The sequence below is a fragment of the Polypterus senegalus genome, chromosome 6 (genome assembly GCF_016835505.1).
Source record: "Polypterus senegalus isolate Bchr_013 chromosome 6, ASM1683550v1, whole genome shotgun sequence".
In the NCBI taxonomy this organism is placed as follows: domain Eukaryota; kingdom Metazoa; phylum Chordata; class Cladistia; order Polypteriformes; family Polypteridae; genus Polypterus; species Polypterus senegalus.
In genome coordinates, this window is record NC_053159.1 from 31468277 (window position 1) to 31491951 (window position 23675).

The 23675-nt window shown below is 39.9% G+C and overlaps 1 protein-coding gene across 1 annotated transcript; it reads left to right on the forward strand.

The window, feature by feature from the left end:
* Positions 1 to 2336: 2336 nt before the first annotated feature.
* LOC120530491 (coiled-coil domain-containing protein 114-like) lies at positions 2337 to 20709 on the forward strand. Its single transcript, XM_039754922.1, has 13 exons — positions 2337 to 2403; positions 2518 to 2614; positions 6470 to 6647; positions 7599 to 7712; positions 7822 to 7889; positions 11399 to 11556; positions 11638 to 11772; positions 11857 to 11939; positions 12033 to 12201; positions 16278 to 16441; positions 16545 to 16666; positions 20417 to 20513; positions 20623 to 20709. Exons 1-13 carry the CDS (start codon positions 2337 to 2339, stop codon positions 20707 to 20709), a joined length of 1539 nt encoding a protein of 512 aa, XP_039610856.1.
* The last annotated feature ends 2966 nt before the right edge of the window (positions 20710 to 23675 follow it).

Sequence of the window (23675 nt, forward strand, 5' to 3'; positions counted from 1 at the left end):
TCATGTTCTATTCTTTATAAATAATACGCTACCGTGGCTGTTCATTTGTCTGTAAATCACCTGTAGCTCACAAACCGTTTGACCTCTTGACCTGAAATATCTGAAATCATTCTTGAGGCAGATTGAAGACTTAAGTACCAGCTTAAGTAAAAAATTAAAGAAAACGCACTAAGAAATTGCAACACAAACACTGACTTAATCAGTTTTAATGCAAAAAGATGCCAACGAAAGAAAAGAAGTGGGCTGCTAGGGTGGAAAAAAGAAGAGCTGCTCAGGAAGCAGCAAGTGTATCAATCTCTGAGCAAATGAAATCTAAACATACAGAGAAAGAGGAAGAAAACTATGAATGCTTAAGTCAAGTGTATTCACTGCGCGCTATCATGCAGTGAGCTGTTACTGGTATAAATATAACTCGAAAATGTGAGGTATTAATTTCAGGTAAGGAAGGCAGACATTTTAAATTAAGGAAGCCACGATGTTAGAGGTAAGGTTGTTGTACTCGCCGATCATGGCACTGGAGTGTGGTGTTTTTCAATGTTAATTAGCAGATGTAAGTAAGAATTTCACAGTACTCTGCATATGTGACAATACTGACCCTATAAACCTATGAATCTAAAAGCACAAACCATCAATAGAGGGAATGCCAGTCAATCTCAGGAAACATTCAAACTCATACCTGGCCTTCATACTTCATACTTCATACTTCACTGATTTAGTTGATTTTAGACCCAAAAAATATGCTGTGTCTTTAGTTGTAAAATAAGCAGAATGAAGAACATTCCATGTGAATTTAAAATTGGGACATCAGAGTCACAGGGAGCATTTTAAAGATTTTCTTCTTTAGTTTATTCATGTTAACATTGTGTTTCACTGTCATGGTAATTCATCTAGTAAACACTAATGCCAGTTCAATCTGATTCTTTACCCAGCTGGCTCACCCACCCTCTCTTTAAGCACGGACTTCCCCCAGGATCACGTCTGAACAGACACCATGCTCTCCACTAGACACCATGTGGAGACCCTGCAGGTGAGTCTTATTGGGGTGGCACATGGACAGCACTGCAGAATATGAAGCCAAGCTGAATATAGAATGCCAAGAAGAAGTCCTGCTCATGGCAGGTTATCATATACAAAATCAGAAACATGGCTGAAAAAGAAGCATTTAAGAATCCTGCCAGTGGCAAGTGATTGCAAACATGAATTAAAACAGGATAAGCTGTAACTAAAAGCATTTTGACAAGTGACTCTCCTGCTTTGAAAGGTGGCTAGTGATGACATACGTTGGAAATAAGAAGTATGAGTTATGATGAGAGATTTAACCTTTTCATTTTAAATCAACCAGAGATTAGGATGGGATATGACTGAAGTATTCAAAATTATGAAAGGAATTAGTGCAGTGGATCCCATTTGTTACTTTAAGATAAACTCTGCATCAAGAACATGGAGACCTGATTGAAAACTTATAAGGGCAAATTTCACACTAATGTTAGAAAACTTTTCTTCACACAAAGAGCCACAGACACATAGAATAAATTACCGTGTGGTTTAGAGCAGGACTTATGGGACTTTCAAATCTCGATTTGATGTTATTTGTGACACTCAAGGTCGGGGGTCCTCAGTCATGGTCCTAGAGGTTTTTGTTCCAACCCAGTTGCTTAATTAGAAAGCAATCCTTGCCATTAACAGATCATATTTAATATCAAGAAAGGTTAGTGCTTTATCTCTCTATTCTTAAATTGTACATTTTATTTTCTTTCTAATGATATCATCCAAATTATTTGAAGTCTAAAACGGATGAGCAATTTTCAGTTCCTCACCTTCTCTTCAGTTTTCTTCCTGGAACTTTATTAACCAAATAGTGCACAATGAATACACACCATTAAAAATAGAAACAACCTTGATGGAGAGCCGCTGGTTCCTTTGTCATTAGCATCTTACTGCTAATAAGAAGTTATTAAAAACAGTGAATACAGCTGTTAAAGACTAAAATAAGCAATGAAGGGTTAAAAATCTTAACAAGCAAGACAACTAAAATGAAGCAGACAAATGTCACTTGAGCAACAAGTGCTTCATCAGGAATAAATGACTTCTCATGAAGCAGTTGGATTGGAATAAAAATCTGCAGCCACTGCGGCCCTCCAGGAACGTGACTGAGGACCCTGATTTAGGTGAAAGGGATGGATGAGATGGTTGGGCTGAATGTTCTAATATTTTAATTCACCATAAAGTGTTTTTATATTTTTTGTTGTGGAGTTTGTCCATGTTTAAAATGGCTCATCTCTTCTTGGATTAGACAATAAAAGGTTTTGGTTTGACATTCACAGATGAACAAACCAATGCCGTTTGGAGAGGCTGCACTGAGTGTCCAGTCAGATGACAGCGAGAATGAGGCAAACCGAATAGGTACAGCGTATGCCCTTGTATTCCAGCCTCTCTAGCTCCACATTGTCCGAGGTGGCCATAATGCCACTTACGTATAGCCCAGACTTTGTTACAGGTCTTTTTTTTTTCAAACAGACCAAGAAATCGCCTTCCTTCAGCGACAGTTTCGCATCACAGAAGGCCAGCGGCAGCTGTTTGGGACGGAGTGGCAGGAAGTAATCAAGAAGCAGTTGTGAGTGACAGCTTTCCTTTGTTTGTGTGCATGCGGGACACATGAGCAGATCTGGGGTAGCTGATCAAAGAAAGTAATCCATTACCGATTGCTAATTGTTTCTCCTAAATTGTAATGGGATTACTTTATTGATTACTTCCGAAAAAAGTAATTCCTTTACTGCTTCATTTTTTGTTACTCCCTAAACCTGTGCAAATATGAACCATTTTTATCTTTGCAGTGTTTTAATTCGGAAGAAATAAACAATAAAAGTAAATACGAATTGATCAATTTAACTACATGACACATTACATGATGAAATGGGTATGAGGCCTCCTACAGTACCAAAAAAAGCAGGCCAGGATCTTCACCAGCCTGCCCAGATATGGTCTTACCATGGGTAGCCATTCCCCGATAACTTCCCTAAGGCTTTGGCCTAACCAGGCTCAAAGTCGAGAACTGGCTTTTGAAGTTCAAAATGCAATGCCTGCTCTAAAATATACAGAACATGTAATCATGCCTTACAAGGAAGAGAGATACCATGAAACTCTGGATTTTAGAGACAATCCAACAAGGCAACTTTATAACTTGAGAATTTATTAAAATAATCAGTTAAGAGCAAAAATAGCAAAATCAAACTAAAAGGGCAAAAAAGATTTACCTAAATATCAGTCTGAGTGGAATATGTCCCAATACTCGATTCCAAGGCAAATCCAAGAACAAACAAGAAAAATCCAATAAACCAGAAATAGATGTTGTGTTTCCCAGAACACAACAATGGCAAAGTGTGAGTTTTCCAAAATATGGCCAGAATCAGGCCTGCATCCAACCAGGCCTTCCTAGAAAAAACAAACTCACCTTCCTGTAGCCCAAGTGACCACTTGAAAGTCTGGCTTTATACTACACTTGGCCAAATTACACTTTGGCTTCAAAATATTCAGAAATGTGAGGATTGCCTTAAAAAAATAAAAATGCTCCACAAAGGAGCGGATAACTGTCAACCCCTGGTTTGTAAATAGCATGGCAAAAAAAAAATCTTGTTAAAAAGAAGGACTTATTTAAAAGAAAACATATCACAAAAAGCTGAAAAGACCAAAATGGAGAGAAAGAGATATGCCTGAAAGTCAACCCAAAAATGAACAATTCTCAACAACTCATTTGAAGCGTAATCCAGTAAACATAAGGAAAAAGGCGGCAAAGATATCAAAGACTTTTTTGAACTCTTAGAAAATTGCTGTACCAAAAATGGAATTGTTCCATCTAATGGGTGGGGAATGTTATAATTTATTTTTATTTCTTTGGTCCTTTACTTCTTGTACCTTCCAAGTGATGTCTTTCATGGCATTATTGGTGATATACTAGAATCCCCTTTTTTGCTCTTATATCTGGGTTCAAGTGCCTATTACAAGACCCTGTCATTACAAATCTACTTTATATACTATTAGGACTGCTTCTTGGTAGTGAACAACTTCTTCTTCCTCTTGTTTCGGCTGCTCCCGTTAGGAGTTGCCGCAGTGGATCATCTTTTTCCACATCTTCTTGTCCTTTGCATCTTGCTCTGTCACACCCATCACCTGCATGTCCTCTCTCATCACATCCATAAACCTTCTCTTAGGCCATCCCTGTTGTCCTCTTGTCTGGCAGTTCTATCTTTAGCATCCTTTTCCCAATATATCCAGCATATCTCCTCTGCACATGTCCAACTAACACAATCTCGCCTCATTTTGTAATTTCACTGAACTCAGTAAAATGCATTAAAGTCAATAGAAAAGGAGAAACTAAACTACTTTTGAGAGGATTATAATGGTGCAGTGGCTTTTATAGTGCCCCTGAGGGTTAGGGAAGTGTCTGCCAACTATGGAGGACTGATTATTATGGTCAAACATGTGACTTGGGCTGTGAACTACTACTACTACTACTGTACCTCCCTGAGATAAAAATGAATAGAATTAATTATTAGAACAGTAACATTTCTTGCAGACAGTGGCAGACAGGAGGAATGAATTAAATAAGTACCCCCGATTCTCTCATCTCAACTCTTCTCTCTCTTGAACCAAAAAATACAGTTTGTTTTATTTCCCTGACATTTTTCCTTGATCATTGCTGCTGCTACCAACTAAGCACAACACTAAAGCATGTGGATTCTTCATTCTCTCTTGTTTCCATCAACTGCACAGCACTCTTGGTAATATTATTAAAATAGTATGCTTACTTATTACACACAAGTCACACACAAGTCAATACAAAAAGATATTACCTTTAAGATGTGAATACACTGACATATTTACAATATCCTTCTGCATGTGCCTACATCCACGATCAGTTGTAAATACTCTGGTGGGGCTGTCCCATCCAACATTGCCTGCTACCTCTCAATCTGGCTTCACAAAACATCATGGGGCACTGGGAAAAAATGTTTGTGTAAACCATCTGCATGGCTAATTTCCACGAAAATATTCATCAAAGAAGGTCACTGGTAAACACATCATATTCACTGAAAAAAAATGTTCTGGGAGAATTTTGTCAATCAACACTAATTTTACAATTAATAAAAATATTAAGAAAGATTTTAACACTGCTATCACTTAATTCCTAAAGTTTTTAGAGATTCTGAGTGATTAACTTTGCCGTTTCCTTTTAAATTACAATCTCTCTGTTACTCAGTCTTTCAATATGTCATAAAGCTGAAAACTTTACAAAGTTATCCTGAAAATCTTTTTTTTATTAATAAAGACAAAGTTAACATCAATACAGTCTTGAAGTATGATGAAGCATCATGTAATGTCATAAAATAACCACATCTCCTGTAAATATATGAAAATGTGATGTTCTGTGCGTCCGCCACGCAAATTGGGCAGGGACAGAACAAGTAGCCCCACTTGCTTCTTTGAGTGTTATGTTTGATGGAATTACTGACATTTACAGTTCAGTACATATGATCTGTTGTGAAAGCTATGGGGAGCCACTGAGCCACAAACCTGAAACACAAATGCACAAAACAGTCCCAGATTCAAATTAAGAGGTTATATTATAAAAATTCCTTTGTATAACAATCATTCAAGCTGTCTCTTGTTCTTTCTGTCTCTCTCTTCCTCTTTCTCTCCGCACCGCTACTCCTCTAGGCGAGTGTTGCCTGTCTTCGCTGCCTGCTCCAACTCCTTGAGCTATGGAAGTGGGCTCCTTTTATATTGGACCTGGAAGCACTTCTGGTGATGTGGCATGGCCAGTTGGAAGCACTTCCTGGTCATAAGAATGCCCAAGAGGTCCTACCCCAGCAGGTCCCTCTATCATCCTCCATGGACTCCTATGGGGCTGCACCTCTGGACTCCAACTTTCATGCAGCCTTGCAGGTATCCAAATTGGGACTCTATATGAGGTACACTGCCACTTATTATAGTGGGGGGTGACCTGCTCTGTGCCATCCTCTCTCGCTGGTTCCTGTAACCTTTGGGCATTCCAATGAGGATCGAGAATCATAAAGCGTCTCAGCTGGGTATTGCCAACATTTAGTCCAACATTCCATTATGGCATCCAGGCCAGGTAAGGATTCCACTTCCATCCTGGGCGTGACATCCAGCTGTCTTCTGGGACATCTACACTGTTAAGAATAATATTGTAAGCATGGTGCTTTCAGTGTTAAAATATATTTAACACAAGTAACAAAATTCTAATTAAGTAATTACTGTAACATGATTACAAGAATACAAACCATAACACGTGACACTACTTTGTTACTGGCAAAGCAATTAGTTTGCAGTAATGAATTATTTTGTTACCCCCAGCTCTGTGCATGAACATAACTAAGCCACTATGCCTGTCTTGGTGACCTTTCTAATGTCCCGGTTCTCTTTATCTTATTGCTGTGTTTGGGATTAGGTTAGAACTTGAGAAGCTGTCAAAAGAACAAAACAAGCTTCAGAAAGAGATATGCTCCCCACCTTGTCGGGATGAGAAAGAGACCACAGAAAGAATGTTTTCCATGGCAAAGCACTTGGAAAAGCTCAACAAGCAACTGCGTGAGGAGAAGACAGATTTAGGCTATCTGGACCAGGAGGTATGGAGAAGAGGGGCTGTGCAGCCAAGCAGATGAGTTACTGTGGAGGTCTGAGCATAGTACATCTGGCTTGGTCAAAATGTTTCAGAAAATTCAGTAGCAAAGACAACAATTGAGCATTAGTATTACTACAGGGGGCTTTCAGTCTGAGGCTGCCTTGTTACTCAAGCTGTAGATGGTTACCTGTGACCTTTTCAACCCTATCTGCTACATTCTGGCCAGCATTCATGAACTAAAATTTTAATGCATCTTGGATGGTTTTTGTTATCATAGATTTCTTCTTTGGAGAAGATACTGATAGATGAGAAGAAAGAGAGATGTGGTAGATATGGGCCGGTGCAATCCTTGGGGAAGCTGACAAAAAGCCGTGAAATTCTGGAGAACCGGCTGGACTTTGTAAGGATTTGGTCACACCATTGACTGTGCAATTTAACAAAAATGGTTTGAAGTGGGAATTCACCAAAGATTGGGCAACATTCTCAGACAATGCTTCTATAGGTCTTGAAAAACTCGGTATAGGTAGTCGAGATTATTTAACATTCAGGACAAGTGTTAATCCCTTATTTATTAGTTTTCCGAACCTGCTTATTCCCGCACAAGGTCAAGGGGAAGGGAACAATGTTCTGAGACAGCAGATAAGGGATTGGTCTTTACTGATTGGCTGTGGTCAGGCAAAAAGGAAAGTATGAGCTGTAGTTTATTAGATTTGACATGATCAGTCAGAACCTACTAGAATAGTTAGTGGAGATTCAAGGTGAAGTCGGAGAACTGGCCTTATATTCAGTGAGCATCATTAAAAAGCTCACATAAACTATGGGGCAATTATAGAGATCCATGGGAGCAGATGGACATATAGATTGGATTTATTAGTTAAGAGATATTATGGTAGGTGAGTATTGGCAGATAGCATTTCAATAATCCCTCCATCCATTCTGATGTTGCTTTCTCCAGATGCTTGCTCGCTTACATCAACAACTCGTCAAGAATGATGAGCTGAGAAAGGAGCTAGATAATGTCCAGATTGAGCGCTCCATCTTTGAGCAGATACACTTAAAACTGGAGAAGGTGAGCAAGCAGATTTATCTGGGATGGCTGCCATCACTCTCAGAATCAATCTAGGGGACTTACTATGGAAGATTGTCATCTTTCCTCAAACCTGCTTCACGTTCTTCAGGAGCGTCAGGAGATTCGGAGGAAGATCTCTCATGGAATACATGCCTCTACTGCTGCTTATGAAGAGAGGTAAGAGATCAAGGAGAAAATAGAAGCATAGTAGGGGATATTATCCAGATGTATGAACTTTCTTAAAGCATGGCATAGTTTCTCCTGTTCTGTATTGATGAAACAACAACAACAACATTTATTTATATAGCACATTTTCATACAGAAAATGTAGCTCAAAGTAGTTTACATAATGAAGAATAGAAAAATAAAAGACACAGTAAGAAAAATAAGTCAACATTAATTAACATAGAATAAAAGTAAGGTCCGATGGCCAGGGAGGACAGGAAAAAAAAAACTCCAGACAGCTGGAGAGAAAAAATAAAATCGGCAGGGATTCCAGACCATGAGACCGCCCAGTCCACTCTGGGCTTTCTTCCTAACATAAATGAAACAGCCCTCTTTGTATTTAGGGTTCTCACGGAAGGACTTGGTGATGATGGTCATGTAGACTTGTGGCTTTTAGTCCATCAATGTTGGAGCATCATGATGCTTTGAGTAGGTGGTGGTGGCGCAGGCCGCCACCACAAAGAAACCGGAAAAAGAAATAGAAGAGAGAATAGGGGACAGTACGGAGTTGAGAGCCATCATAAATAGTTATTATAATGAATTGAACATACAGAGTATCAGGATTAAATTAAGGTGAAGTTATGAGAAGGCCATGTTAAAGTAATGTGTTTTCAGCAGTGTTTTAAAGTGCTCTACTGTATTTGCCTGGCGAATTCCTATTGGCAGGCTATTCCAGATTTTAGGTGCATAACAGCAGAAGGCCGCCTCACCACTTCTTTTAAGTTTAGCTCTTGGAATTCTAAGGAGACACTCATTTGAAGATCTAAGGTTACGATTTGGAATATAACGTGTCAGGCATTCCGATATATAAGATGGAGCGAGATTATTTAAGGCTTTATAAACCATAAGCAGAATTTTAAAATCAATTCTGAAAGACACAGGTAACCAGTGACATCAAGACTGGAGAAATGTGTTCGGATTTTCTTTTCCTGGTTAGGATTCTAGCAGCTGTGTTCTGAACTCATTGCAAATGGTTTATTTCTTTTTTTGGGTAGTCCTGAGAGGAGTGCGTTACAGTAATCTAGTCGACTGAAAACAAAAGCGTGAATTAATTTCTCAGCATCTTTCAATGATATAAGAGGTCTAACTTTTGCTATGTTTCTTAAGTGAAAAAATGCTGTCCTAGTGGTCTGATGAATATGTGATTTAAAATTCAGGTTACAGTCAACGGTTACCCCTAAGTTTTTTACTTCTGTCTTGACTTTTAATCCTAAAGCATCAAGTTTATTTCTGATAACCTCATTGAATCCATTATTGCCAATCACTAAAATTTCAGTTTTCTCTTTATTTAGCTTGAGAAAATTACTATTCATCCATTCAGAAATACAAGTAAGACATTGTGTTAGTGATTCGAGAGAGTCGGAGTGTGTACAGCTGTGTGTCATCAGCATAGCTGTGGTAACTCACGTTGTAGCCTGAGATAATCTGACCTAACGGAAGCATGTAGATTGAGAAGAGTAGCGGACCCAGGATAGAGCCTTGTGGAACACCATACAGGATATTACTAGGCTGACCCGCCTTTTAAGGCGACCGACTTTTAAGTTGACCACTTCTTAAGGCAATTCAATATGTAGATCAATTTGATATTTTATACAAACTCATTAATTTGGTTATATTGCATTTGAGCGGTATTACTTTAATACTCGTAGTTTCTGTTATTTTTGTGATAAAATTTGAACTTTTTTTCTATATTGAGGTCACCCTTTTGAACCCCACTGATATTTACTACATGGTGAGGCATTTGTACTCCATCAACATTAATTATTTCCAGAGACATAATTTTGTCTATTTTTCCAGCGCATCGCGCACAAAAGCAAAGGAATGATGGGAGCACCAGAACTCTGTTCACATCATGTCGCTTCGTACCGCAAGCTGCAAGTAGTAAGTCTGTGATAAGCTACGCTTTCCACTCACGGGACGGAAGGAGCTAGATATATAGTAAGAAAGAAGAAGAAGATATCGCACAGTCTGGAGTAGAGAATCATCTTTTACCTGGAAAAATGAAAGTACAAATCCCATCGTGCATTGCAAAATGGACGTGGCGTATGTTAAACTCTGCGCCTGCATAGCACTAACAGTACGGAAGGACAATCCTGACCGCTTTTATATAGAAGGATGTGTCTTTGAGTTGTGATTACCACAACTAACAAAGAATTTTCTCCCTGCCAGGTAGGATTCAAACCAATTTAAGACACTGCCAGAGAGGCCCACCCATTGACTAAGGCGATTTGTAAGAATATTATGATCAATGGTGTCAAATGCAGCACTCAGATCTAAGAGAATGAGAACAGATAAATGGCCTCTGTCTGCATTTACCCGCAAGTCATTTACTACTTTAACGAGTGCAGTTTCTGTACTGTGATTTGTTCTGAAGCCTGACTGAAATGTATCAAGAATAGCAGGTTTATTGAGGTGGTCATTTAACTGCACAATGACTGCCTTCTCCAGAACTTTACTTAAGAAAGGCAGGTTAGAGATGGGTCTAAAATTTTCAAAAGCAGAGGGATCAAGATTATTTTTCTTGAGTAGGGGTTTAACTACAGCAGTCTTAAGACAGTCTGGAAAGACCCCCATATCTAGTGACGAATTTACTATGTCAAGAATATTACCAATTAGCACGTCTGATACTTCTTTGAAAAAACTTGTTGGTATTGGGTCAAAGACGCAGGTGGAGGGTTTCAGTTGAGAGATTATTTTATGTAAATCAGGTAAATCTATCCTGGTGAAAGAATTTAATTTGTTTATAACGGAGTACTGAGGCTTACGAGGATCCACAGTGTTGGGGAGATGTACTATGTTATTTCTAATATCATTAATTTTTTGATTGAAAACTACAGCAATAGCCTTACAGGTTTCACTGGAAGTATTTTGGAAGCATTCCTTTGTGTTACCTGGGTTTAACAGACGATCAATCGTAGAAAATAAGACTCTGGGATTACTAGCATTGTTATTTATAGTCTTAGAGAAATAGCAGCGCCGCTCAAGACGGACTGTGTTATTGTATTCTGTTATTTTAACCTTCAATATCTCATAGTGGATAGTTAGTTTAGTTTTTCTCCATTTACGCTCTGCTCTACAACATATTCTTTTTAAATCAGACACTCTTTGGGTCTTCCATGGAATATCAATGCTAGAAGATTTTTTAACTGTCTTTTCAGGTGCAACTATGTCAACAGCAGCTCTCACTTTAGTATTAAATTTTTCCACCTTACTATTTACATTATCCTCGCTATTATAGTTGGCACTATAAATGGACTGATTGCTTAGAATGTTTGTAAGTTTTAAAGCTGCTGATGAGCCAAAGAAGCGTTTTTTAACAATATTCTTCTCATGAATGTCTTCTATCATTATTTCATTATGAAAGACAAAAGGAATATTAATGGTCTGCTGCTGTGATTGCATGAAGGACGGTGTGAATCAAATGGCACGTCTTATATCTTACATATGCATTCTCTTCAAAGGGTGGATGCGCAATGTAATCTGGTGGTCCTGAGAGAGCAAAGCCGGAAGAAACAAGCCCAACATGCCATTGAAATTGAAAACTTTAAGCGTTCAATTGACCATGACAAAAGACTAAAGGATTTCATGCGTATTAAATTTGACACCCAGCGGGTGCTTGGTGAGTAGCCCACAAATGTTGAACAATCATGTTAATGAGCATCAAAAAGTTGAATGTTTAACTACCTTTCCTCCATTGTAGCAATGGACGTTTTTGAAGCAGGAAGGGATGAAACTGAGAGTGGCAATGGGCAGACATATGAGGAGGCCTTCCACAAGATTCATGAAATTACCAAAGAGAGTGATCCAGATGTTCTGGTCAGGAGATTTATGGAAGGTGTGAGATGTGGGATCAGAAAAGTAGTGTCTTGCATTGTCTTCTGATGTTCATCCCACTGACCCTAGCATTCTTGACTTACAGCTGATGATAGGAAGATTGCACTCTTTAGCTATGTGCTCGAGCAAACCAGGGAGATCGGTAGGGTACAGGAGGATTTGGAAGAGGTAAACCTGCTACAACTTATTATTGTGAGGTGGGAAAAAGTTCTGATCTGAACTTTCATTTATCATCTATTTTGGGTCGGGAATCGTGATCAGACAAAGAAAAAAATTACACTCTCCTACAAAGAATGCCTTCATCATGAGGAAGATCATCAGGCCTTAGTGACCAAGATGAAGACAGAGCTGGCTGAAATACAACAGGAGACAGATGGCTACCGACAGAAGGCCAAGGACATGAAAATGATGCAGGCACAGCTGCACAAAGGTACTAATAATAGTGCTAGACTGAGAGCTGAACTGGAGTCAATTAAAATTTGAGGTAAATTGGAGATTTGTGCCAAGCTGTAGCGTTGATTGGAAAATCTTGCCAAAGTATTTTTCAAAGCATTTTAACTTTCTCTGAAAATTTGCTGTGTGGGCAGGTTAGACCAGTTTTTTTTTCAGTACCCCAATATGTTTTGCAAGGCCAGTGTGACTTCACTGAGCTGGGTATGTCACTACCTGATCTGTGCTATCTTTCACACTGTAAGCATAACCCACCTCACACTTCACATTGGTGCAGTCCAAATCTGCTTCACACATGTGTGAATAATTTACAACGTATACATCCATGCTAGATATCACTACCCGATTGGTTTTTCAGCTGGATTTGCAATCTGCATGCATAAAAAACTCAGTATTTTCATTTGAGGGGTACATTAATGGAATATAATTAAGACTATTATGAAAATAATTTGTTGTTCTGTATAGATTGTTTTTACGTTGTGTCTTCACTCTTGGATTAAGCATGTTATGCTACTTAACAGGTGGTAATTATGGGGAGTGTGCTTTGCATGGGAACCCAAAGAGGCTAGCCTATTAATAACATTGTTGTCCTCTTGATTAAAGTACCTCCCTGATCACGTAGATCTTCAAGCCTCCTCGTCAATTAAAGCAAAATAAGGGGAAGTTCCCTGCTGACTAAAGCACCTCGCTACAGGACCAAAAAATCCTTGAATATCCACCTCAAACCAGCTTGTTGCACCCCTGTTCCTTGTAGATTGGGTAGTGAAACAGACAGCCCCTCTAGTATGTAACATTGATCCTTTGCATCACAAGCTCGGCGAGCATTAATTAGTCATAGTGATAGGAGCTTGGGAGATGCTGAGAGAGAGACTTTAGAGTATTGTGTACTTGGAGTATAGTTTTACAGTATCTCTGGGAGGCACAGTGGTGCAGTGGTTAGCACTTCTTCCTCACAGCTTACTCAAATCACATTTTTGGCCACAAGTATTGGTCCAGCATAGTTTGCAGGTGCTTCTCTAGCCCTCTGCAACACTTAAAGACCACTGCACAATTGCAATCCAGTCAAAACGTATTAGTTTCTCTTTCTGCATTGACTTTAATGCATTTTGCCCAGCAAAGTTGCATAACATTTCTATGATTTTGCTAAACTTGAGCCAAAGCAAATTCAACAGAGAGCAATGTATTTTGCAGAATTTTGAAGAAATTTCAGAACATTTCTGTTTTTTTGCCGAACTTAAGAGGCAAAGCAAATTCAGTGGATGTTGCTCATCACTCTTAAGCCTCAGGCCTGCTAGCATAAAGATCTGTAACTACAGGGTCTCCTGATGGGTACTTAATCTCAGAAATAAGAGTGAAAAGGGGGGTCTTGTTTTATAAACAATATCATGAAAGACATTACTTGGAAGGTAAAAGGAACAGTCAAGGATCAAAAAAAAAAAAAGAAAAAAAGTTAAAACTCTCTTTGCCCATTTGGTGTAATGATTTCATTTGTGGTACAGCAACTTAATCTAAGAGCTCATAAGGAATTTGATTTCTAGAGGCAATTAAACTATTTAATATCCAATCAAATACCAATACCAAAAATTGTGTTCATAGTAATTATTGCTGTTGTATTTTTTTTTCCACTTCTTTGTTTATTTTCTGGTTATAATAATTTATTCATCATTGCATTTATTTATTTTTGCACTGCCGTTTGCACTGCAATTATGTTTCATGGGTGCTGGTAACATTTTATATTTAATCATTTGCTGCTGTTGTTCCTGTTGGATGCTATTATCAAGGTCGTATTTTTAAGATGAAGGTGAACTCTCCCCTATTGTCCAAGATTTCGGATAGCTTATTTTTGATTCTGGTACACTGAACCTTGTACATTGTTTTTTAAGTTCAGCTTGTGGTTTATGTTTTGGACTTTGGCACTAGGGGATTTTTGAAATTTCCTGAGTTAGACCTCTACCCATTAAAAGACTGTATTTTTGCTTTTCATCTCCTGGTCTAGTTTTTCTTTTGCTTGCCCTTTCCCATCACAGCAGAACATCAGGCCTGGATAAAGACATACATTTTTACTCTTTAATTAGGTGGTTCCAACCAGTGGCATAGCTAGAGTACTTGCTTCTCGGGGCGGGGCGGTGCTTCCATTTGCCGCCCTCCAACATATCTAAATATGTTAACCTATTTAAATAGAAAATTAAAATGACGTATAGAGAAAAATGAAGATACATTTTGCACAGATTTATTCATACATAGAGAAACAGTAGTAACTTTTCAAATATAATTATTTATAATCATCAACTAGACAAGAATATAGTATCGATGCACTGATAAGCTGTATTCTAATTATTCGTTCAACTAAGGGGCTTTGCCTCCTGCTTGCTTCGCTCGCCCACCCCCTCCCTAGGGGTCGTGTACATGCCAGCCATTTTATGTCTCTGCCTCTCGCGTTGTGAAGAGGGAGGCTGAACGCATACTAAGGAGATGCGGTCGCTCCTCCGAAACCCCCTCTTAAACAGTGATACAATGGGAAACAAATACATTTTTTTTACCTCCTCTATACTCAATCAGCTGGCTTGTGTTGTGTGATCTGCATGTTGCGCAGTGCTTCGAACATTTAAAAGCCTGTACAGCAGCTGTCCTCCTTGTCTCACAGGATGTTAAAGTGTCTCTAAGAAAATCACGCCTCGACCCAAGATTTTTTTATATAATAGAAAGATATAATTATGCTGTGAAAGCTAGAACCAGTGTAGTGTACAAGTGATAGGTGGAGATGTTTTCAGCGCAGAGCAGGAACACATTCAGATTGATAACAAAATGAAATTATAAATTAGTTGTTTATCTTCCTAGAATTTATTATTGGTGTAATGTTTATGTTTATTTTTGTTATTGCCTCATACATTTCAATTGCTGTGCCTGATGCCGTCACGGAAGAAGAGCCTGAAAATTATTTTTGAAGTATTTGTGGATAAAAATCAGAGAATTTTACTCATTTTATTCATGAGTGATATTTTTCCAAACCCTGCCACTTACACACAAATTGTACTGAGCCTTTTGGTCAACAATGCCACCCTGAAAAATGTGCCGCCTGGGCTGCCCGTCCCTAGCTATGCTTCTGTTTCCAACCAACTACTAGCCTCCAAAACTCCTCAGAGTTACACTCTCTCTTCTCACCTGTTCTGCAGTTCTTTTCCTCCTACCACTTGTTATGATTATGTGTTATTTTTTTCTACATTCTTCCTTATTTGTTTTCCTGTTTGGGTTTTTATGGTGTAGAATTGCATTCTGTCATGTATTTTAATTTTGTTTTGAAACTTTTAAAGAGAGTCTTCATGTCTTCTTGAGACACTGTTTAGTTGTGGTTAGATTGCAAGCAGTTGCTACCGTGTTGCTATAGGATGACAAATGGAAGTGAGTGACAAGTGACAACAGGTCAACATTGTGCATTTTTTAGTTGTCCAAGATTGTGGACACAAAACAAAATACAGTATGTGTGTGTTTTGAGAGACCTTCATTTTTGATTTATAGCTATTCCTTTTTAAATACGACTTTCGATTAACATTCTAGGTACTTTTGACTCGCCGGTTCTTCAACTTCCAGCTCTGTATTTTTGACTTATCTCCTAGTCTCTGCCTTTACTGTCATTGTGACCTGCCATAATTTGTCTGTTGGTGGCAGAACACCACTGTATTCAAGGACAGTTTTTTTAAGGCTCAGCTATGGTTGAATTTGTGAGGCAGTAGTGGTCACCAGATCACACGGCCATTAGGTGTCCCTATAGTGGTGGTCTTGAGCTGTCTTCCTGTTTCAGAGGCAGTTGCCTGCTCAAAATGCTGTGATTCAAAATGGATCATTGTCTCTTTATGTTTGGCAGAGACCACCAATGTGCGAGTACAGATCAGGATGAGTAGCAAGGGGAGGAATGATGAGAAATAGGTGAAAATTCTAATTCTATTATGATCCTAAAGATGATCAGACAGAAACAGTTATAATTTCTGGAAGTCTAGAAAAGTAAAAAGCAATTCTAAAGATGTAGAATTAAAGATCTCGACTGCTTTGCCCTTGCAGGAATCGACTCCATGGTGACCAGGATAGGGTGTGACCGTTCAAGAATTGAGAACAGGCTGGGGAATTCTGCTGGAGTCCAAAGTTACAACATGATGTCATACCTTCGGCTTATGGAGCAAAGAATCAGTGAACTGTTGCGCATATGGTCCTACATACGCTTGAAGGTACTTGCATTTTAACTTCTCAAGCCCTACCCTTACACCCCATATTGCACATTTTTCCCAAACTGGACAGCTGATTCTCAACCATCTCCCTTGTTGTTCCCAGGAGTCTGAAAAGCAATATAGCCAACGTGACAGCAGCAATACACTGAGGAATCAGATTCCAAAAACTCCACAGCTTCTAATACCTCCCAGCTTTAGCATTGTCATCCAGACTCCATCTACAGTGTACGTTTCTACTCTACTGATCATAAGCGTATGTGTGATTATGCCAGGATAAGTAACACGCAAGGATTATGTGAGGAGGAATGGGAATGATTAGGTAGGACTGGCTGAGGAAGACACTGTGTGGAAACAGTTAGATGATCTTGACAGAGGAAGGTTGACTGCAGAAGGCAATACCATTAAAACTGGGGAAAGCCTGACTGGAAGATGTAACAATGAGAGTGCCATTTGATGTCTCTCCACACTGGGTATAATGCCAAGGATTCCAAATGCTCTCAGTAATACATGGTTTACTGTAATCAAAATGGATGATTACAGGGAGAACACAAAGTATCTTAGGCAATGGTTTCCATTCTCAGTCCCAAGGATCCCTGTGTCCGTCAATTTTTGCTCCAACCAATTTCACAATCACTGAGTTTTTTTTTTTTTACCTTTAACTTATCTCATTGCTTAATTAGTGTGATGTTTGCATTCATAACAAATGTAGAAATATTCATATTTTTCCATAGTTTTAAGTTGGTAACTTTCTTTTGCAATTTTCCTAATAATTCACCATTTTATGTAGAGTTTGTGCCGTTAGTTTTATCCTAATAATCACAACCAATGACCAGTACATATATGGCAAATGACACTTTAATGAAGAAAGGCATGACACTAGAAGGTGGGTTTGCTAAATTTTATTGCAGTGTAGCAAGCATTAAGATAATTTGGTGTTTGTATATGATTTTGTTTAGATTTTTATCATCATCATTATCTTCATTATGATTTTTAATCTGGTTTTTCATTTCTGCTATTGAATTAAAGCATTATTTACTAGTGACCACACCAGAGGGGCCCGTCACTGAAGTAGCAGCAGTCTTTCAACATTCACTCCTTTTGCCCCATGTTGTTGATAGCCACTAAATAAATGTTTTGAAGTCACTCTAAAACCATAGGGTTTGGTATATGCAGTCAGTTCTATTTGCAATCGTTCATTTGCCTGTATTTCAAATTGGCCGTTTGTCAGTCAGAAAGTGTACAGGTCATTGCAATTGAGGTTTTGGGCGTTTTGTGTGGGTTCACCAGAGCACAAACTGCCAAATGGATCTTTGAGTCTCGGCGGCCACATGCTGAATCCATGTAAAGGAAGGCAGTGCGGATGGAATGTTAGTTTGTGGCCATTTGATGGTTTCAGCATCAGTACATGAAGGAAGACAGCCGAAAGACTGCCACCTCCATGGCTCCACCACTGCTTCTCTCACTGCTTTCATGCAGACTGTATCATTCTACGGCCGGCAGTGTTGCTGCAAGTATGTAATAAAAATAAAAGGTGCATGGCTTTTGCAGCATCTAGTGGCTGGTTTTGGCAATTTCTAGAACATTATTACCCTATTGTTTTCCTATGGCTCTTGGCTGTAAGTTCAAATGGCTATCAGCCATAAATTTGAGTATAACTGTTAATATATATTGCGACCAGATAAAGGAGCAGAGGAGTCCCAAATAAAATTTGGGAAACCAACGCTAAGCACTAAAAAACTTAACGGAAATAGGCACTTTGGTGCTGCCACCATCTTTTAAAACAAGTTGTTTTTTCCAAAGCTTCAGCTCTCAAGGATGAGTCTGTGTTAGGGAGCTCCTGCATAGAGGGGTTCCAATCCCAACGGAGTTACTTTTATCCAGGGACTTCTGTTTTTATAAGAATCTGACTGGAAGGGGTGGGGTCTCTGGTGATAATATAGGAGTGGCTCAAGGACACCCTCATTGGGTGTCTTCTCGGTACTGTGGAGGGAAAAAAGATGGTACTCTTCGTGACCTTCTCTCGGCATGGAGTGGTATTGAATACCTTAGTAGAGTCTGGAAGGTGATCCTCAGGTGCCCATGTGTGACAATATATATCTATATATATTTAGTTTATTGAATAGATTGGTTTGAATAGACTGGTTGGAGAACGGCACATTTACTCTTCGTTCTACTTCAGCCACTCTGACCAACACAAAGAGATCCATAGACCAGATAAGGACTGATAGCTAGAAAGCAGTTAATCATCCTATAAGCTGTGAAAAGGTAAACTTAAAATACTCAGCTTATCACATGGTCATACCTATGCCACCATTTAGGTGAGCCTGTAAAAATTCTTTGTTCTATAATAGCAATAGCAAGTCTACATATGTATACAACTGGCTATATACAGGGTGAGGCAGAAAGGACGGACGTCTTTGAAATGGCTAGAACTCACCAGTAGGTGGAGTGCCAGATGTGCGGTAGGTGGCGTTAGCTTCGTGAAGTCTTAGCATTTTTTTATTTTCTTTTTAGTTGAAGCCATGGAGCCGTGGACGATAGAACACCGCGTTTTTGCGTACGACTGTTTTGTCAAGAACAACCAATCTATTACCGCAGTTCAGTGTGAGTTTCGTTGCCATTTCAATATCCACAGAAATAAAGCTGTTCCTGCTCGTAACACTATCCTACATTGGGTTAAAGCACTTCATACACGAGGTACACTAATGAACAAAAGACCGCCGGGGGCTACACGAACGGCACGTACCCCTGAAAATGTGGAAAGCGTACGACTAGCCCTGCTGCGCAGTCCAAGTCGATCTGCTCGGAAGCATTCTTCTGAACTTGGCCTCAGTAATCGTTCGGTAAGGCGTATTTGCATTTAGACCTGCATTTCCATCCCTACAGATTGTCAAATGCTATTTCAATATGAACTCAAATCTTTTAATACATTTCTTTGTAAGAAAAAATTTACAATTTTGTGATTTTGTAAAAAACGCCCATCCTTTCTGTCTCACCCTGTATATTGTCAAATGAGAGAGCTGGATGTACTGCAATATTGGGGAGCCAACCTGGCCACAACTCCGTTTAATAACTTGCACTTCAAGAACAATAATCTCTCTCTATCTTTGTTCTTTCATCTTCACTCTAGTTAGTTAGCTCCCCTCTCGGCAGCTCTTAAGTCCTGTACAATGGTGTCTATTCTTGGGTCTTGTGCAGGTACTATGGGACAGAGCTCCCATTATTAAACCCTGATGTCCCTGTATTCCACATCCCAATGTAACTCTAAATATTTCAAGGCTCATTGTTTGTTGCGCCTGCTCCCTCTTTTGGGTATCAGTATTGGCTGGTACTGTCCACCAGCCCTGAGGATTTACTTTTCCTTTTCTTCTAGTCTCTAATGACCTCCATCCCTTAGATGATCAAGGACCCTGTTCAGAGACTGGGCTGCCCTCCCTCTAGCGTCTGACGTAAAGGCAAACTTGCTCTGCTATTGCGGCTTTGGGGAATTTCTTAGGCTCATCCAGGTCTACTCTAGATCTCACTAAAGTTTTTATGCCAAAAGCACCACTTGTGGCTACAGGACCATCCTTATCTCTGCACCCTGTATCTTCCCACACTGCCATGTAGAGATAACCACAGTGGATATATTGTTTTTGGTGAGGACTGTCTCCTGCCCTGTTTAATCTGTGCCCTAGCAACACCCTGACAGCTGGCAAATGTTTTCATAAGTAATATAGGAAGACTTTCAAGAGATTAATTTGGGAGGATGCAACAAAGATTATTAATAGACAAAATCAGTTGAAAGTCCATGAGAATTACTATTGAGTGGATGAAATAGATTGGGGAGGATCATTCTGAGTGGCAAGAACTGAAAGTTGAAAAATGAAAATGGCAGTGCTTATAAAATGGGGTAGGAGAGAGAGGGATGAGATGGATTAGGAGAAAGCAGCAGGGTAACTTCTTTTTCAAGGAAGATCCATGTTTATCACATAGGGAAGATGCTGACACAGAGGATCGAGATCGACTGCTCACCGGTGAGGAAGTGTGGCCTTTATCAGAAGAAGAGCTACGGGAACGTATCCTCAGTATGGTGGGTATTCTGGGCAATCTTGTTTGAGTTGCCTTTACTTTCTTGGGGGACAACTGATGGGGCGGGCCCTAACTTCTCACACTTACACCCTGTGCCTTATGTTCCTCAGATTTTAAGAAGAGAGGAGAGAACCTTAGGAATGAATAAGGCTGATGTGGCCAACCAGCCAAAGAAGCACAGTCCAGGGAATGAGTGACCGTTTTGCTTGCTTTCTGTCACATTGTTTTAAATTCTGTGTCTCAAATGCTTAAAGTGAGTGAAATTGTGAGAAACTTCAAGTAAAAGAACATCTTCCAGGACTGTGGGATATAATGAGGCCCTGCTTCTATGCACTGTGGCTTGCTGCACTTGGGTGTTATAAGTACCCAATTGTCATTAGATGTCAAACTGATGGAGGCTCAATGGGATGTGTGTGTGCAGGGCCACAGCAAAATCTGCATCTAAATTAGTAATCACTGGGGACTTACGACTGATCTAAGAAAGGGCAGGGGTCCTTAATAGACCATGAGGCTCCTAGGCATATTCCTCTGTGTCACTTAAACCAACATGGTACCATTAGGGGACGCAACTGAAATTATTCAATTTTACTGTCCTTTTCAAACTTCAACGTGGATCCCCATCTTCTGCTGATTAAATATATTGCGTAGACTTTATTTGTGCTTTAGCTTCTATTTATCTGGTGTTTTTCCTCTATTACTCCCTCATGATCATTTAAGTTCTGTTTCAAACTAATTCCCAATGCACTGTTTGCATATAAGTGTGTTTTCTTTATGTACAGGAATATGCTGAAATGACATGGTATTAAGGAAGGACCCATAGTTGTCATGTTCATTAGAAAAGCAGAGCTGCTGACATTATGTTCCTCATCCAGATTGTCTGTTGTCCAGATCATATGCACCCTCAAGTTATCATCAGCTGATTTTAACATTTTTTTTATTGCATTTTACAATTCTCTTTTCAATATGCAGCCTCCTTATCTTTATTATTATTATTCAGGGGCATATGGTTCTAGGTATTTTAAACTTCTACAAATAAATTCAGTGTTTTCAAAGAAACTCCACCTTGAATGTTGTGACAAATAGGGGGTGCTGTCGTCCCCTTGAACCTTCAGATCAGACGCCAGACACCAGATAAAAGTCCAAAAGTTGACTTTATTATAATTAATAAATGCACAAAGCACCCTACACTCCACAATACTCATACAATACTCAATAATTACTACAATAACAATCCTCCACACTCCCAGACGCATTGTCCCCTGCCAACCCTGGGATCTCCCACAGTCCTTTTTAAAGTCCTTGACCCGGAAGTGTTTCTTTCCCTCAGTCCATGTGACTTTGTAACACTTCCGGGTCGGGTGAAAAACTCCTTTTCTTCAACCCGGAAGCACGTCATTTCTTCTGTCCATGTGACTAGGATGTACTTCCAGGTTGTAGGGAAAACAATCCTTGTGTCTCCCTGCAGCGCCTTCTAGCGGCCCCTGTGGTATCCAGCAGGGCTGTGGATAAAAACTCCATTGTCCAGAATTCCCTGCTGGTCTTCGAGGCACCTCCATGCTGCAGGGAGGGCTCCATCTGGCGGCCTGGAGGTATTGGCCGAGATGACAAGCCAGCCATAGACCACAATACTGTGACAGACGGGATGCCATTCTGTGTATGTGCCAGGTGAGCAAGCATGGGCTGCTCAGTACCTCCCCCTGACCACTTGGTGGCAGCCCCCCGAATGACTCTGGTGTCTCAGATACCCACAGGGCTCCATGGGAGATGGACTTTTCCACAGCCATGTTGGAATCCGGGGTGGCCACTGGTAAGCTCTGCAGAGGTTCCTGGGCCCATCTGGGCCATAGTTCAGCCACACCCGGAGGTGCAGTTGGGGACAGGTGGTCAGGCACCTAAAGCACTTCCAGGTGAACTATAAAAGGGGCCAGCAGCCACCACTCCAGGAGCCTGAGTCGGGAGGAGGAGGACGAGGACAACGCTAGCCGGGAGGAGTGGTGGTGCAATGAAGAAGAGTGTGGTGTTTTAGGAGTTTTTGGTGCTTTTGGGACCGTGTTGTGCCTGTGGGACATGGAGAAGACGTGCCCGCCCTACAGGTGAAGAAAAATAAAAGTTCACTTGCTTTTATACGTGGCTCCGGTGTCAGCCTGTGTCGGGTTGGTGCCTATATAGCGCCTTTGTTACAATACACTACCAGTCAAATGTTTTAGAGCCCCCTTTAGTTTTTTCAATTTTTAAGAAAATGCACACAGTTGAATGTCTTAATGTTTCATGGATCCAAGTCATAGAACAAATAAACAATGGGAAATGAAAAATAAGTCAAGAAATCAGTAACTGTATAAAATTTTATTCAAAGTTTTGATTAATTGAAGTATCCTCCTTTTGCTGATCTGTGGTAACCCTTTTGATTCAGAATGCCAGTTACGCTGTGCAAGTCACCAACTTGGCCAGCCAAAGACCCCCAGACCATCACACTTCCTCCTCCATGTTTGACAGTTGGTGTCACACACTGAGGATCCCCCATTTTGTCAACTCGACGGTGTGCAAACACCCTACTTGATAAACTGAGGATTTCAAATTTTGATTTATTGGTTCATAAGACTTTCTTCCAGGCTGCAGTAGTCCACAGCCGGTATTTCAAGGCCCTGTTTTGTCCTTTAAGGAATGGCCTTCTTACTGCCACTCTCCCTGTCAAACCTGCAACACAAAGTCTCCTCTTCACAGTAGAAATTGAGACTTGCTTTACTTGACCTGCGCTGTTAAGCTGTGCTTGAAGCTGTTGTGCTGTGACACGCCTGTCAAGCACACTGGTGACCCCTGGAAGCGTGTCTTCTGATTGGGTTGTGAGTTTGGGTTTGCCTGATCTCATCCTATCAGAGTTTCTTGCAGTTCCCAATGGCCTTTGGATTATGTAGAGCACCACTGTACTCACTGACACTTTGATTTGTTTTGCAATTTCTCTAAGTGAAAGGCCTACACTTCTAAGGGTAATATTGCTCGGTCTCATTGCTTGTGTTAATTGCCATTTTCTTGTCATTATTACTGGAATTTATAACTTCCTACAGTGTAATATTGTCCAAGCAGTACTTCAGAGGTTGTAGTAACACAGTATATTCCAGCTCCACTTTAAGACAGACTGATGGTTTTTAAGTAATCAACAGAGGTT